The 18328-nt window shown below is 42.3% G+C and overlaps 1 protein-coding gene across 3 annotated transcripts in view; it reads left to right on the top strand.

Annotated features, from left to right (window-relative positions):
- Positions 1–18328, top strand: part of tnrc6c1 (trinucleotide repeat containing adaptor 6C1) — a 43719-nt gene that overhangs the window by 17647 nt on the left and 7744 nt on the right. For all 3 annotated transcript variants that reach the window (XM_088008301.1, XM_088008300.1, XM_088008299.1), the window contains exons 4-8: positions 2643–3014; positions 12286–14775; positions 16752–16946; positions 17254–17420; positions 17515–17592. In XM_088008301.1, the coding sequence (XP_087864427.1) occupies positions 2643–3014; positions 12286–14775; positions 16752–16946; positions 17254–17420; positions 17515–17592 (3302 nt within the window). The remainder of the gene's footprint in view (positions 1–2642; positions 3015–12285; positions 14776–16751; positions 16947–17253; positions 17421–17514; positions 17593–18328) is intronic.

The raw sequence follows: 18328 nt of genomic DNA, 5'->3' as shown, positions 1-18328 counted from the left end.
TGTTTGAGCAACAAATTGTGGAGACACAACAAAAGGGGTAGCTGGGAACTGGTGGATAATAATCAATATTTCCCAAGAATAGTGAATAAATAGAAGTATTTATCTCATCAGTATCAATTGGATACATTATTTTTCTTAGTTGTTCCACTTCAGTTGCGTACTTTCCAGAAAGAAATTAGAGTTGTTTGATTAGAAAAGCAAAGAAAAAAGTATTTTCAGAATTGCAATACTGATTCCAACGGAATACATAACTATTAGTATCTGTATTAATCTGTCTTATGAATTAAATAATTCCGGAAACAAAAACAACTTTTGCTTAAAGAGAAATGCCGAAGGAAACGAGGTACATTCAGAGTATAATCATCTGATTGGAGGTCTGGTTTGATCACATTTCTATTAACTTTACTCTCCAGCTGTTAAACACAGGGCTTTTGCACATGATTTTGATTTATTTTGCATGCTCCATATATGATCGAAAGGCTTTGAAGAAAGAAAAAAACCCCAGAAACTTTTAGGCCTGTTCCCAACATGTTGAGACATCACATTAGATAGCTATTGAGAAATAAATATATATTCCAGAACTCTTGATGACTTATACCTCTGACTGGACCTCTGCTTACACACATATTAAAGCTCTGAGAAGTGAATTTTAAGCATATTACTCATAGAAAAGGAGAAACTGCTCATGAATCAATTATGCATCATTTCCAAAGGTTACAGAGTTCTGAAATGGCAAGATGAGATTATTACTTCAAAACGCATTCTATGAAAAGCGTTGACATTTATCTGTATAGTGTTTGTTTGGAGTGTTGTAAACATTGCATGGTTTTGACAATTTCAAGGACATATAAGATGCTGCCTTACATTACCTGCTTGACTCTAAATAACAGGTCGACACATTTAGTTTGCCAACACAAAGGAGGTTTTAGAAGTTAAAAAGGCACTTATTTCCCTCAGGAGTCTGTAGAGAGCAGAAACGGACCAGCTGTTCTTAAAGCATAGCTATTCTGAGTATAGGCTATTAAAATGGTTTGTCAGAGGTGACGGAAAGACCGGCTCTGTTGCCAGGGGAAACTGAAGCTAGTGGGACACGAGCGCTTGACTTCAGCAGCTACGGCAGCGGTTGATAACTAACAGCTTTGGTCATGCGCCGAGAGGTAATCGTTTCTGGGGCTATAACCTGCCACAAAGTATGAATAGCTTATGTTGATGGGGTTGGGCGCTCTTTAAAACTCTGTCCTGGTGGAGACAATAACACACAATAATGAAGCAAGCAGGTCTAAGTCCATCATCAGGCACTTGACCTATTTATCACTTTTAATCTGCGAACAGGCAGCATATCGGGCAGCGAGAGTTCCCCGTCATCCCCAAAGGAAGTGTGTATTTATGATTTACATTTCCACAATGAGATTATAGCAATCCTCTGGTTTGTGGTTCAGAATATCCTATTTGTATGTAGTTGTAAATAGCTCAATTGTAACTTTAAAAAAGATAAATAAATAAAAAGGCAGTGAAGAAACACTGTGCTAAAAGATTTTTACAAAACACGCAGGAAAAAGTTCTTTGTGCACATACTGACATTTTTCATGTATGTTGATTTAATTTTATGTGAAAAATCAATATAAAAGTCCAAGTGGGGAAACGTTAGGTGGAGCAAAAGGATGATGCATCTTTTTTTTTTTTTTTTTTTTTACATCTTAGTCACACAGCAGAGACAACCGTATCTCTGGAGAAGCTGCAGAGAGCCAAAGGTCCTTAGAAAAAAAAAATCAACAGGATAACAAATCTGATCTGCTTGAAGGATAGCTCCTGTTTGCAGTTTCTCACAACAAGCCGTGTAGGGGACACAAAATGTGGAAGAAGGCTTCTCATCCAATGAAATTGAGTTTTTTTTTTTGTTTGTTTTTTGTTTTTTTGGGGGGGGTTCCACATGCAGAATCCTAAGTGTAGTTAAACTCTAGGATAGTTAATGGGAAGATGGATGAATCTGTCCTAGAAGAAATGCTGGAAAAGACATTCCAACATGTTCCAACAGGACAACAACACTAGATACCTGCAGCTGGAATTAAAGCAAAGTAGCTCAGATCAGAAAATATTAAACAAGACAGCCCAGTAAAAGTCTGACCTGAATCAAACTGAGATCGTATTTCAACGCCTGACAAGTGATGTTGAGTCTCCTCTTCATAAAATGATGAATATCCAGAAGAGAAGTGTGAGCAGGTGGATTCATAAAGTATTGATACAAGGGATTAAATACAAATGCAAAACTTCAAAAGTTTCACTTCGTAATTATAAATTAATTTGTGTTATCAAATTATAATACCTATGATATAATATCCGAATAAAATACCTTGAAGTGTGTGGTTGCAATACGTTAAAAGGCTCTGTATCACTAAAAGGATGCAAGAGCATTAACTTAGATTATTTTCTTTTCTTTCATTAATATTTTTTCAAGTTGTGACCATCAGATATTATAGTAAACAAAGTTGTGCAACTGCCAACATCCTGCTTTTTGTCTGCAGTATTTTGACACTTGTATGTGCTCAGCAACTCTTGTCTATGGCTAACGCTCCTTTAACCCGCTCATCCTGTATTTGCACTCCCTCCTTCTAACTGACCCTCTCCCTGCCCCACTTCCACAGTGCCAGACTCTGCCAAGCTCGACCCCACCCCTCCTCTTCTCCCCGCCAACCCCGGTGCCATCCCACCCGTACCCCAAAGCAGTGGAAATGGGAAGCGCGCCCCCTCCGGATGCCAGCCGCAGACAGCACAGCAGCCGCAGACTTTGCTCCAGCAGCAGCAGCAGCAGCAGCGCTACCTGCCCAGAGAGGTGCCACCGCGCTTCCGCCAGCAGGAGCAGAAGCAGCTGTTGAAGAGGGGCCAGCCTCTGCCTCCCGGGACCCTGCCTCTCCTTACCACGGGATATCCCGACACTAGTGAATCTGCAGCATCAACCGTAGCCATAAACCCCTCTCCGTCCTGTACCTCTTCCTCCTCAGCCAGCTTGCCCACAGGTCAGCAGAGACACTTGACAAAACTCCACCTCTGCTATTACTAAATACTGCATAGGCTTGCAGAATGATGCTTGCTGTGTAAGAGTGGATTATTGTTCTGAATTGCTTCAGTTTTTTTTCATTGTGGGGGGACGTGGAGTAAAATCACGTTGTTTGCGGTTCTTAAAGCTGCCATCATCATTCTGAAATGTTTACATTTCTAGACAAAAGTAACATTTTACACTTTTAATTGAACATTAAAATTAATTTTAATTAACTTAAAATTGAATGCATGCCAGCTACTTAAAACGCCACACACATTTTTGCTTAATATTTTTTTGGGATACAAAAAAGAAAGAAAAAAAAAAAAAAAAGCAAATTTCTTTTAAAGGTTTCATGGTCAACTATTTTTAATTTAGTAAGAGCAGAAATACAAAATCTTCTAAAGTCTCTTTAGAGACTTGTGTTTTTTTTGTTCTTTTTCAAAGAATTAAAGTTACATCTGATAGATTTCTAGAATCATATGAGTAAAATTTTAACAGATATGTAGCTAAATAACACAAATTTAAGAGAATTAATTGAATGTTCTTTTAAAGCTTCTTAAAATCTACCTTTTTTGTAAGCATTTATTAAACAGCATGCATTTATGTAATGAAAGATTTGTGCTTTATGTGGATATGAACAACTATCTAACTCTTAGGTGGCAAAGCCATCTTCAGTAAATACACATCCTGCAGTGTCGAGGTACTGTGCATACTGAAAAGTTGGAGGAAACGGCAGGCTAATGCTGCCTCCCGTCCGCCTTCTTTTGATGGTCTGGCATCGTAGCGTGTTTGTTTTTTTGTGGTTTCCTGTCTGTCATTTGTGGATAAACGTCAAAGTGAGAGTTATTTTCCTCCTTCGTAAGCTGAGCGCTTTGTTTTGAACGTCATAATCGATATCCAGCGTCATAGCGCGGCTGTACGCAGGTGTCTCCCAGATGGCTGCTGGTCTGCAGCAGAGCCTCGTCTGAGTTGGTCACATTAATTGCCACTTTATGAGTTTGTTCCTCTTCTACTGTTAATGGAATTAGCGGCAGTCTAGCCATTGCTCAGAAACATTACTGCACCCAGCAGAGCAAAATACTTCAGTGCAGACAATGCGACTTAGGGGTTTATTAACTTTTACCTGCCACTTCATAAATTTGCCTGCATGTTGACAGTAGTTTGTGCTAATTTATTTCCCTGATGATGCATTTTTTGTGCCTCAGATTGAAATCTCAACATTCTGACAGTCACTCTCTATTGATATGTGGTCTCTTTCTATTTAACTTTGCTGGGGGTTTTTTCTTGGACTACATCTGCTGTGCCATGTGTTACGTTTTAGTTTTGTTTACCACTCTGCCTCTGGTTTTGTTCCTGTTAAACTCTGCTGAAGCATTTGGATCACAGGTGCTGCTGGCCACTGTTTATTCCTCACTTTGCCAGGCTGGGACTTAGAAACGGGGATGAGGTAGATGAAAAGTAAACACAGCTGGCTATTTTTTTTTTCTCTCTGTGTGTGTTTTCCTTCCTGTTGCTTTCATGCTTCTCCAAGTGATAATAGTCAATTATTTACCAATAATTATCTGGTGTTGATGAAGATCCTTCAGGGCCTTTTGCGTCATGCGAGTGATGCGGCTTAATTCTCTGTAACTGTCTCAGGGCATCACTCGGCTCCTCCTCTGATTCTGTGAATGCAGATTTATTTACATGGCGACGAGATGTTTACCCTCTCGTCGTCTCTCTCCCCTCCTCCTCCTTCCTCTGATTAACACCCTCGTACTGCGCTCTGAGCTTCAGTGTTTCCTGTTTGGGAGGAGGAGCGATACGGAACGAGCTACTTGGCCCGCTGCCTCGGTGAGACCGAGAGAGAAGCAGAGAAAGAAGTAGAGAGCCAGAGTGGCAGAGGTCCAGGTCTGTGGGCTGAAGTGACTCATAGCTTACGGTAAAAGCTGCTGCTTCTCTCCGCCCCTCTCTGGCAGCTCGGCTCTGCTTTTGCTCTCTGTGCGTCTTTGAACCGACGTGTTGCATTGGGATAGAGAGAGAAGTCTACTTTCCTGACTAAAGACCGACTCCGTTTTATTCCCTCCTATAAAACAGGAGTTTTCAATGAGCCCAACTCTGTCCGTTTCCCGCTCCTCGTCCTGAATCAGTCTTGTAAGCTAGCTACTGAAAATATGCAGCCCTACAGGTAAATATCACCTTAGTCACATCCTGGACACACAGCAGAGAGAAAGGTGGTCCCCTCCTCTCTTTGACCCAGTGGTGATGTTTAACAGTAGGAACACACTGGCTCCATTCATTGCCCTCCTTTCCACTTCTCCTCTCCATCTGCCTGACTCTGTGTTTCATTATCCGGCTGCATGTGGATGTCTTAAAAAGCCAATCTGATAAACGTTTCTTGTTTTTATTTATATGCAACAAAAACAAAACAAAAAAAACACACACATTTCCTTTCCTCCTAGATCAGAGGAACTTGTGTGTCATAGAGTATTAATCTGGTGTGAAGGCCTGTAAACAGTGAAGTCTTGGAGTATTTTGCTTTATAATTGAATTTCATGCTAAGGATTTTAGATGTTAAATCTGCCCATTTAATTTTAAGACACAAGGAAATGTAGTTTCTTCCATTTCCTCTGTGTTTTGCAGGGAAGTCATTTCCTTCTGGCATGTTAGTTGAACTCTGAGTTCTTTGGCTCAGTGTGGATGAGATGTTTTGTGGAGTTTGATCTACATGGAAGATGCTTTGTTAGACATTGAACACACCAGCTCTGCGACAGTGGCAGCAGCATTCTGTGGGGATGCTTTTTATTCTATTTTTCTGTAGCAGTGATCAGAGATGTCGTTACAAGAAATGACTTGAGGCTCGGTCTGCGGCTCACCTTCCATCGGGTGACCAAGACCTTGAGTCAGTGTCCAGATGCCCTGCTGTCCATGATGCGGTCTCTCTCTCTCTCTCCTGTTTATAAATAAATTCAAATTTGGTTTTCTTTCAAAATGTTTCTCTCATCGTCTTTGTTTAGGAGCGGAGCAACCTACGCTCGCAGCTTCCACTTTGACTGGTTTTGTTTAACTCTGGGCTCTTGTCTTAATGTGTTTGCGGCGTTGCTGGGAGGATTTACAGCTAACCGCCTTTGCATTTGTAAGACACTTTTGTTTATAGCTTGTAAAATAATTAACGACTTTTATATACCAGCGGGGAGCTGCCGATGTAACGGAACAACAAAAAAAGACTTCTCGGTGTAAACATGCCTCGATGTGTGCAAGAGCTGCGCCGCTAATGTGTTAATAGCTCGTCTGCTGGAGAAGAGGGTGCATGCACGATGGACTTGATGTACTCTTTAAGTCTGCTGATCATGCCGTAAAAGAGCCTTGGGAATCCCCTCAAAGAGGCCTGGGATGTCTTGTGATGTGATTAAACATCAGCTCTGTGTTAACCACAAATGTTCGACACTCGCTCTCTCTGTTTTTCTATGTTGGCTGACTTTCTCTCTGCTTTTTCCTCCTCTGACTTTGTCTGCGAAGCCCGGTCGTCTCTGACGCACGCGTTCTCCTCCTCCGTCTCCAGCGTATCAAAAAAAAAAAAAAACAACAACTTGCACACTTTCTAGTTTGCCCTTAGGGTGGGAATTATTAGTCAGACCGCACATTCCATATTATGCCAATCTTCTTGTGATTCTAGACTTTTTTCCAATGTTGCCTTTTTTTTTTTTTTACGTAGCTAACAATCCATATCCCTGGGCACTTTAATGTTGAGGAGGTATAAAAGAGAGCTATTTTAAAACTTGAATGCTGAGAGGAGAGAAGGAATACAGAGAGGAGAACATGAAGTCCAGATGTCTTAGTTGTGTAGTTTCTTCATGACACAGTGTACCCTTCTGTTATCCTTTGGATTTTTCTTAATAATGTTATGATGAGACCAAACAAAAATGTACTGAAAGTGAACGTATAGAAGAATTTCTTCTATAAAGAATGCATCTTATTTTTCATTATACTTTGTTACATTTCAAAACACACATTTTAATGTAATCCTTAAATTAAAAATTGCTTCACATTGGGAAGTGGAAAGAAAAGGACACAGTAATTTCAAATTGGTTACAAATAAAAGTATAAAAAGTGCCGACATTTCTATTCATCCTCTTTTAAACTTGGCAGCAGTTTTGTAAAACCTGCAAAAGGCTTGAAACCTGGACAGGTTCATCTTTAAGGAGGACCTCAAACATACAACTAACACTATAATATATAATGGTTTATATCAAATTGTTTTCATGTGAGCCATCAAAGTCTAGACATAAATCCAATTCAGAATCAGTTTTAAATTTTGTTCACCTTCTCTTTCCATCCAGTCCATTTCAACTTGAATCATTTTACAAAGAGGAATGGGAAGAAATTTCAGTCTTCACAAGTAAAGCTGGTAGAGACTTACCACCAATAGGCTTGCAGTTGTAAATGCAGGGAAAGGTGCAATTACAACTAACCACTAACCAAATAAAAGCATTAACTAAGAAGGGCCTATTCTAAATGGATGCATGAGTAATATTGAAAACACTATATCTGTTTCCCTCCACTTCAGCTATATACTACTATGTTTTGAAAGAATTAGTCTAATATAAGTACTCATTGAAGGAACTGTATTGTGATAAAGTCGCTGTTACTCTGCCTTCAGCTTCAGTGGTAAATTATAACAGGTTATCCTGCATTATGTCCCCGCTTCAAAGAACCGCAGCAGCAGTTTAGTGTTAAACATGGGCTTCACTTTACGGCTCCCAACCTCAACCGCAATAGTAATTTTAACTCATTCATGCATGTAAGCCGTTATACTTCATATTTCAGTGAGCGACTTGTGTGTTGCGATGTTGCTTTACGATCAAATCAAGCCATTCCTAAAAGATCACGTTTTGCATTATTGGGGGACTGCAGTACATCAACACAATGTGAACCTTCTAATCGTCAGACAAAGAGGCAGTACATTTTTTGGGGAGTTCTGTATGTTCCCATCCAGCAGGATGTTCATCTGGCAGGCGGCATGCATTGTCAGCTCTGTACCATCTAGTCTCTCTGCCCTTCGGGGACTTCATTAAGCCAGGAACTGTACAGCTGAGGCCCACACCGTCCCTCTAGATTATTTCCTACTTCAGTTTCCAAACATCTTTCTTTTTTTTTTTTTTTATCTTACAGCCCTTTCTATCATACTCAGCTCGTTCTCCCTTGTGAACGTTTCAGCCAAAACAATCCTGGAGAGCAATTCTTTAAGATTATTCTAAAAAGTATAAATCGGTGCAATTATTGACAAGACGTATTAAATAAATGTAACTAACTTTTGTAATTTCTACTTTATTTTTAGTTGTTTCTCTGATTTGTACAAAAAACATGAGAAAAAGCCCTGCATCTTTTAGACACAACCAAAAATGGGAAAGAAAAAAAACAAAACAAAAAAAACAAGAGAACATACATTTCAAATAAGCCACATTTTTGTTGTCTTCATACTTCAGGGAACGTCTAATAATAAAATAGCTTCTCGACTCAATTTATCTATAGTAATAATTGCAGCAGTAATTTAAAATGTCTAAAACAACTGGAGCTCTGAATAACAATCCTGTAGGGTGATCTCTATTTATCTGGAAGTTATGAACATTGAGGATGATATGAAAACAGGTGGCAGAAATAAACACTGTTAACGAGCCGTAGCAAAGAGGTGATGATGCCCACTTTTAAGTCCCCCAAAGATCCTAAGATCCTTCTTAGAGTGCGTGGTGTCATGATCTCTTGAAATATCAGGACATCTAAACGAAAAATCGTATTGATTTTACACAAAACTGACAATGACATAGTGTTTCAGGTAGAAAATGACCTGAAATACACGACCAAATCAAAACAGAAATGATTGACCAGAATCTGATCATGCTTTGGGTCTCCATTGTGCACAGGAGAAGGGGTGGAACCACGGCCATAATAGGACCCTGTTTTCCAACAAACATTGACTTATTGTTGTGATGTGAGGATGCCAGGATAATTTGTAAACAATAGCAGCGTTGATCCAGTGGCCCCCCTGCTCTCCTTCTTTTACCAGCCTGCATGTCCTCCTCCTGTCCACACCACCCAGTTTTTCATTTTTAGTACTTCTCTTTTTTTTTTGTCAGTTTCCTTGCAGCTCTAGGACGTTATTTCTAATCTGCTCACAGATATCCAAAAGGTTAATGTGAGTTATGTTCAGATTACATCATCGTTAAGCAGATTTTTCCTTTCAGAATCTCTGTGTAGCCTCACTTCATGTTTGATATGTGCTTTTCCATAAGCAAGCATGTGCAAACGCAAGAAAACAAAACTCCCGAATCCAGAGTGGGCTTTTAAGAGGTTTCACTTGCCGTCGTTTGCCTGCTGCTGCTGTACAAGAGGCTTTCCATTGTGGGCGACAGTGCTAATTGCAGACAGAGCCAAATATTTAGTCACCGACGGCGTTGAATGGATGAAAGATATGAGGGGAAGCCTGGAGAGGTACAAGTGTCCTCTTCTATGTTTTCTTTTGACTTGATTGAGAGTACTTTATGAAAGCCTAACCCGTTCCTCTCCGACAATCCCTTTCCCTCCCCCCAACCAGTCATGTTTCATTGCTTTTCCAGAAAGGGAGAATATCCTCCGTCAGGACAGGAATAGAACGCGATATAAATAAAGCCAGAGGGAGTCAATAGAAGAGGACAGACCCAGCCAAAGCTGTGTTGGTGGGAGGGACGTAGCGAGACGGGTGAGGGAGGAAGGAAGGTGTGGAGGAGGTGGGATGGGGGTTGTTTCATGCCGCGCAAGAGCTGTGCAACTTCTTGGCAGCATTTCAGAAATGAGCCTCAGAAGCTTGGCGAGCCGAGCAGACATATTGAGACAAGGATGGTCGCTGCGTTGCACAAAACCTAGCTCTTTGCAGGATGGTTGGGAGGCACCTCTCCACAGGTATTTTACTGCTGTCTGTCCTCTTTTTTTTTTTTTTCTCCCGTCTGTGTTTTTCTCGTCTATCCGTCTCTTCTGCGTTGTTTTGGCAGCTTGTATCCACGTACACTCTGAATGACTACTTTTTTTTTGTACCATTTCAGCTGCAGCGACAGTGCATTTCGAGTGTGCAGCGTTGAGTTGCTGCGTGTCGCGTTTATCGTTGCGAGCGAGATGTGTGTTTTCGAAGCAGTAGTGGAGCTGCAGACAGTAGATCAGAGGCTTTTTTGGCTCTCATTCAGTACTGAGAAAATGGCGGTCCTGCACTTTACAGCAGAGAGAGACGCTACAGAACGACAGCGCTGTGTGTCAGAAACACAGTGCCCTGCTTCCCTCCTCCCTCCCTGCTCTCTCACCATATCCTCTCTCCCTTTTATGTAGTGGCGAGCGTTGTGGTAAGCTTGAAAACAGGAGGTGCCACACAAATATTGTCACTTCCCTCATGTAGTTGTGACATAGTTGCCGTATTTGCATGCAAACTATGTGTACATGTGAGGGGAGGGGGGGGCATGTAAACAAGAACCAATGCAGCACGAGGGACAGCTGTAATCATGCAGTAATGCTGCATTACCTTCATAATCATAGTCCCCGATGTTGTGTAATGGTAAACGCTTGACTTTGTTAGAGCAGTTTTACAGAGGGGTAACGGCAAATAAAAAGACGGGGGTCGATATTGTTCCAAGGCAGCAAAGTAGTCATGCTTCATGCTTAGTAAAGGTCATGTTTGTTGCAGTTTGAAGTTGTTAAGCTAGAGATGCCCAAGCTGTAGGAACTCATCCTTGGTTGAGTCTGATCTGGTATTCAAATATAAATATAACAGCTGTTCTGTGGTGAAGTGAGTAACACTTAAAAAAAAAAAAAAAAGAAACTACAACGCGCTGCGATTTACGTTACTTTGAAATAAAATCTGCAAATCTGACTTTAAATTAAATATAATGTAGATTGAAGTAAAATGTATGTTTAAAAGTGATTCTGTAGAATTGCTCAATACTTGCATTGTTGATCAACAGATTTTTAATCTAGGTGGTTTCTGTTTTGACCAGTAGGTCTCTGTAGTTTGTGTAGATACACAGACATACATTTAGTATTTAGAAAACCTTAAAATTATTGAAAATTGGGACGTTGAAATATTTGATGTCGGCATATTTATTCACCGTGGGGGGAAAATCTTATGTCAAGAAACCATTTTTAACCAAAACACTGATGGCACAGTACTTTGATCATCCCCTTCTTAATGAATAGAACAGCTCTATGTCCCATCCTGTTACCTTTCACAAAGTTTGTGAATACATAGTGGGTTGTGTGATTATTCTTTGTTTTTTTTAGTTGCACAATCTCTCTTCTAGGGTCCAGACTTGGAGGCTTTGATCCTCAATTGTGTTGTTTTCATCTCATCACCCAGGTTTTTAACAAGTTATCTGTCTGGGGACTCTAATGGCCCTGCAAGGAGGTTGAATTTAGCTGTGGTGATCAATATCTGTATTGATCTGGCTATACGTCTTGAAACATTATCCTACTTAAAAACACAATGAAGGTCCACTCTCAGTTTATTAGTTTATGATGCCATGCAGTCTAACATGATTTCTAGGGTCTTTGGAAGAGAAACGGAGTCACAAAATCACAGATCTTCCACCAGACTTATAGGTGCTTTCGTATTAATCTGTTTGTTTCACGCAAGACCCAACTGGAGCACCGACTGCTGAAATTTTTGTCTTGGATCCATCTGACCAAATCATGCTCTTCTAGTTAAAGTCAGAGGGGAATGTTGGGAAGTCTGTATGTTTACGTTTATCATGGTAGGACAAGAAAGGCTTTTCTTGGAATCCCATCCCTCCGGAACAATCAGGCATGAAAATTATCTAATGGATTGTATGAAAACCCCTGAGATTCAAATATTTGCTGCGCTTTCCAACATCAGGCTTTGGGAAATATTTTCTACTTCCCTTTCAAAACACAAACTATGATTTGATAAAAACTCTTAAATGGCATGTATCTTAAAGGGAATGGCTAAGGACTCCAATTGTTGTGCCTTTGTTGAACCTGTTAAAACCAGTTATTTCTTAACATGGTTCATGCTGATTAAATTTACTCCAGTTAAATATTGGATTTTTAAGTTTTTAGTTTGACATTATGGTAATGCAATAAAAATAAATACATTTTAAAGCATTTTACACACCAATAGATGCTTACATTGTCTTTTAGCCTTAGTTATGTGTATGTTATGAAATTGTGAAATCATGTCTGTCTGCCCTCATTTCTGATTGGTTTTTGTTCTTTTTCTCTCTTTATGTTCACAGTACTGCCCCCGCATAGTGGCCAAGGAACCCAGTATGATAACCCCCCCTGGGGACACCTGCCAGCCAACAGAAGTGCCACAAGTGCTGCATCTTCCACCAGTCCCAGTGGCTGGGATCAACTGATAATTGACCAGAAGGACTCAGAGGCTTGGCCTTCTATTACTCTCAGTCAGAGCCAGGCTTCTCCAGCAGGATGCCCTTTGGACACTGACCCTGGTCACCTGACCACCAGCAGCAGTAGTTCAAGCAGTAGTTGTAGTGCAGTGAGTATGGCCACGGGAGCCAATAGTCAGACAGGCCACTTCCCTGCCAGCCACCTTAACAGCAAAGCCAACAGTGGGCCTAGCCCTGTCAATCATACTGGAACCAGCATGCTCTCTAGCCAGGTTGCAACCAATCGCAGTTGGGGATCTGGGCCAGGACCTTCTCATTGCCCCCCTCAGTCCTCAGTGGGTAATGAAGGGAAGTGCGATAGCCCAGTAGGAGGGGGCAGCAGGGGCTGGGGTTCCTCTTCATCGTCCTCCACCACCAACTTTAACTTGAACCTAAACCCTAATGCCAACCCATCTGCATGGCCCGTGTTGGGGCATGATGGAGGAGGCACAGGGGGAGGCAGCTCAGGTGGAGCCAACACCATTTCATCTCCTCAACCCACACCTAATCTCTGTAACCCTCCTGGTCCCCCACCAGCCCAAACCAGTGCCTGTTCTGGAGCCAACAATAACGGCAAGTCTTCTGGGATTGGCAGCGCATGGGGTACCATAATGACTTCTGACGAGTCACACCTCACTCCATCCACGAATGTGTCTTTCAGTTCTGAACCTCAAAACCTTAAAACTGATGGACCAAATCAGACTAAAAAACAAGAACCTCCTAGCCCGATCCAAAACTTGTCTGGTTGGGGCAGCTCACCTGTAGGCTTGGGTTCTATGGGGCAGCCTCAACCAGGGGGTTCACAGGTCAACGGAGAAGATGGGAACTCTTTGTGGGGTAATGGTGGCAATTCAAAGCCAACTTCGTCAAAGGAAGGACCTGGCTGGGATTCCGCTTGGGGCAATGTGGGAGGTGGAACTGTAAAGTCTGGAGGCTGGAGTGAACAGTCCAGTGGAGACTGGGGGAAACAGCATAGCGAAGAGGCCCAGGGAGGCTGGGATACGCCCAGCTCTCCTCCCCAGGATTCACAAGCCAATACTTGGAGCAGAGCTGTGAGCACAGCTGGTGCCAGTGAAGGGAGCAGTGACAGCATGGAAGGATATCCCCAACAGAGAGATTGCCCAACCAGAGAGAAAACAGTTCCTCTGATGCCTGCCCAGGATCTGGACCCCAGGGTGCTGTGCAACACTGGCTGGGGTCAGACTCCTGTTCGCCAGCACACAACCTGGGACATGGATGATTCTAAACGCAAGAATGACGCTGGCACTGATTCATGGGGTTCTGGGCCTACAGCCCCAAGCAATGTCCAGGGACCCTCAAACACTAACACGGGCCCCGCTCCGAGGTCTGACTCTGGCAACAAAAATGATGTGCCTGGTTCACAGGGACCTTCTGGTTGGGGTGGAAGCATGGCTGCTTCACATGCGCCCAGTTCCGGTTGGGGAGACACACCCACCAACGTAAAGCACCCAGGAGGGCCTAGTGGATGGGGTAACCCTCCAGCAGGAGCCCCTTCCAACAGCATACCCAAGAACGGGGCTAAATCTTGGGGGGAGGAGAAATCATCTGGCTGGGATGATTCACAAGGCAAGTCAACATCCCAGAGCTGGGGAGAGCAACCCAAACCATCCAACTCCTGGGGCAGCAGTGGAGGAAGCAATAACACTGGCGACTGGGGAGAACCAGAAGAGAGTAAAAAGAGCTCCTCTGGCCCTGACTGGAAAGGAGAATCAGGAAACTGGAAGGAAAACAAACGAGATTGGGGAATGTCTTCCTCAGGACATGGAGGTTCTGGAGCTGGAAATAGTGGAGGCTGGGGTGACTCCGCACCTCAGCGCCCATGTGGTCCCCCTCAAGGCTGGATGGGCAAGCCTCAGGATGGGCCCAGCAGTAATAGCGGAGGAGGGACTATGGGCTCTTGGGGTGGCCCCGGCTCTGTGAAACAGGGTGCGTCCTGGGGCGGTGGTAAGAAAGAACCCTCAAATGAGGCGACAGGCTGGGAAGAGCCCTCTCCGCCTTCTATCCGTCGCAAGATGGAGATAGATGACGGGACCTCTGCCTGGGGCGACCCCGGTACCTACAATAAAGCAGTCAACCTGTGGGACAGGAACAACCCAGGGGTGGTCCAGGCTAAAGTTACCACAGGAGGTAGTAACCCTCCAGGTCCTAGCAATAACCATCCCCACGCTCACAATCACTCCTATCATGGGCCGCCTGCACCTTTACAGAACCATAGCCAAAATGCTCAAAACCCAGGCCCTGCCAGCGGGGCTGTAGATCCTTCAGTGCAACACCAGTCTGGAACGTCTCACATCAGGGGTCCTCTGATAGCTCAAGGTAAGATAAACGATTGACAAAACTTTACAATAAGCTACAGTGAAACCTGGCTGGATTCACTAACTCGGTCTATTTGTTATGAAATATTCCAGAATTGAAATCTCTTCTTTCTCACTCTTTGAAGTGCCAAACATAAAAGCTGCTCAGGTAGTTAGCACAGTGCACCCTTAAGCGCCAATCTGTTGATCCACTTAAGGTAAAATCTTGACCTAGTTTGTATCGTTTGGATTTACTCCTAATCGGCGCGGCTCTGGTAACTCCGGCCATCCAGCCAGCTCCTCACAACAGAGAACATGACTTCAGCGGTGGCCTTGGCAAGCAGAGACTGTGCAGAAAAAGGGTTTACAATAATGCCATGTGAAAATGTACCACAAACGGTTTGAATCAGATCAGAAGTGATTATTTGAAAGCCACCATCTGTCAGTAATTGAGCTGAAGGAGGTGGCTGCAAGCCCCCAGGCGGCTAGTAAGGGCAGATGCCCCCTGCTGTTCCCCATTAGAACATACCTGCTGTTCCTGCTGGTAAATGAACGTCATACCAGGCATTTTTATTTGTTTCTTAACATGAAACGAATTAAAAATAAGGAACAATAACTTTTGTGTTGACCACAAAGTGTCGGATTAAAATGAGAAAATATATATCTTGTAGATCTGTGTACGGGAGTTTCTGGCAGGTCCTACCAGAAGGTTGGATGTTAACTATAATTTTGGAGCAGCTTTTAGGACCTGACCTTTTCCTAGTGGGAGAGCTAAGTTGGGCCTGGCATTGCTGCAGGAGTAGTGGCGTAGTGCATCTCATGCCAAAACTCACTGGGATGAGCCAGATCCTAAATGGACCCTGCCTACTTCTATCCAGAGTCCTGCTCAGCCAAGCCGTCTTCTACCTCCCTCCCTGCCTGCCTAGCTGGCACTGCTATCTAAACATATGATAAACGTCTGACAGACTTCTTTGTGTTTCGTAAAACACTGTTGCAACCCATTTTTCTAAAATGATTTAAAGGCACCAGTTGTTCCTTGCTTTATTTTACACTCTAGTGAGTTGATCCCCTCGGGGTAAATTAGATATCTTATAAGTCATAAGGCACAAAAAACATTAAAATACAGCAACCATGAAAAAATAATATATATATAGGCACTTGCATAGATCAAAAGCGAGAGGGGGTAGCCAGTAGACGATACACGATCCTGTTGAAAAATAAATGTGAAAATTTTTTTTTTTCCTGGAGCACTATTCAAAACATATTTCACAAAGTGCTTTACATAAAATACCAAATAAAACAACCAGGAAATAGAAATCAAGTTGTAAAAACACTCCAGACAGACCCAAGAACCAAGCATGGCTCTGTCAAACATTTGGATAAAACTATTTGCAATAAAAACTTTTAACTTAACAATTGAGGTTTCAATCTTTATACGAGAGTCTGATATTTAGCTTAGCCAAACAATGGCTCATTGCCCGGATTCAAATACGGTCACACTTGCTATAATTTTAGGAATGCAATATATACACTATATAGGCACTAACATCAGTATCAGCCGATATTATTTATTTATTTTTTGACATATCTGTACTGGTCTGATAAATGAAACTGAATTTATTGTAACAGCTGATATGTGTTGTCAGCTTGTGGTAGAGGTTTGGTCATGTAAAGTCAGAGATGTGGTTGTTTTTTTGTTTTTTTTTCAAGGTGTCAGTGGAGTAGTAAAATATATATAATATTGGTAAATATCAGTTATCAGCCCTAATGGCAAAGTAATGTCAGATAGAGATACCTACATTTTCATATTGGTGCATCCCTAAATAATTTGATATAAAACGGTTAACAACAAAGTCTCATTTGTCGCCCACACTTTCAGACTTATGAGAAATACTCGAATCTGCTAAAATCTCTGCGGATGCTGAAGATGTTTTCTGGATACGAATCGTCTTTGAGGTTTTCCACATTGACAAGCTGCTGTCCTTGTGCGACCTCCAGGTTGGGGAGAGCTTCCCAGCTCCCACACAAAATCTGAGAGCTCTTGGGGAGAGCCGGCACCCTCTCCAGTCAGCGTGGATAATGGCACATCTGCTTGGGGCAAACCGAGCGGAGGCGCCGGAGGCTGGGGAGATGGCAACCCAGACAACTACGGCAGGAGCAACCCAGCGATGACGGCAGCGCCTGGCAAACCTGGTAAAAATAAAAACGCTGCGTATCTGATCCTGCTTAATGTTTCTGAAGAATAATCTGATCCTCTGCTGACTCATTGCAAGAAAAGCAAGAGTTTTTTTTGTGTGTGATGATTCAAGGACATCAATATGACAGGGCTGCAGCCCTCTGGATTCCACGCATTGAGCTACAGTGACCTCTAGTGGCTGTTATTCTTCAAACAATCATGCTGCTACTATTAAATACTACCAATGCCTATTGTTTTGCAAGAAATTTTACACGTGTAATGTGTCTTATAATATGCATTTTTGTCCTTTTGCATACTTTGTAGCCTCCAAACCTATGCAAGATGGATGGGGAGGAGGAGGTGAAGAGCTCAGCCTTTCAGGGGGTCAGTGGGACTCTGAGGAGGGAGACATGTGGAACAGCACTGCCTCCCAGGAGAGCAACTCTTCCTGTAACTCCTGGGGCAACACGTCCAAAAAAGTCCCACAGAAAGTACGAAGCTCTCTAAAGTTTTTATGCTCTTTTATAATATCACAATTACACAGAGTTCATATGCTGATAAGTTTCTGTTCATGTATTTCCTCAGGTAAAGATCCCAGGGAAACAGGAAGATGCCTGGATCATGAAACAGCTCATCAAACAGCTCACAGACATGGGCTTCCCTGTGAGTTGAATCACTTAGGCTCAGTTTCTAAAGCCATCAGAAAGTGTAATGTTTTCCCTCTTCCAGTATTTCTTGAGTGGCTTAAATTTATTCAACAGTACATGAAGTAAGCCTGAAAAATGTGAATACAGTGACCTTAAATTTTGAGACATCATAACCATTAAATTAGTGTATTTTATTTGGGATTTTAGATGACGGATCAATAAAAAGTAGTGTATAGATTATAAATTAAAGGAAAATAACACATGGTCTTTTTCAAGCAAGAATCTTAAAAGTGTGGCATGCATTTGTATTGAGCTCCACTTTTTCTTCTCCTTCTAAATAAAAGCCAGCACAACTAAATGCTTTAAGAAACCAACTAGAGCTGACGTATGTGTGTAATTTAATCTCAAATGTGAGAATCTCTTGAGAGGGCAGCTATTAGTCATGTACCACTAAAATGTTTCATTATGAAAAGACTTCCTAAAGACAGTCGTTGCTGAAAGAAACGCATAAGAAGTCCTGTTTACAGTTTTCTGAGACACAACAAACGTATAGAAGATCCTCTGATCATATGAGACCAAAGTAAATAGAAATCTAACTGAAACACGGCAGTGGCAGCATCATGCAGTGGAGATGCTTTCATTGAGACTGAGATGGAGGTTCACCTTCACCAGGAATGAGCCTAAACATGCAGCCAGAGAGATTTACCAACACGTTGTTCTTTCTGTATCACTGCAAGTAGCATCACTATGCT

The sequence above is a fragment of the Poecilia mexicana genome, unplaced genomic scaffold, assembly GCF_051168715.1.
Source record: "Poecilia mexicana isolate PSO_F unplaced genomic scaffold, ASM5116871v1 scaffold_8, whole genome shotgun sequence".
NCBI classification, from domain to species: Eukaryota; Metazoa; Chordata; class Actinopteri; order Cyprinodontiformes; family Poeciliidae; genus Poecilia; species Poecilia mexicana.
This window is presented reverse-complemented; position numbering and strand designations above follow the sequence as displayed.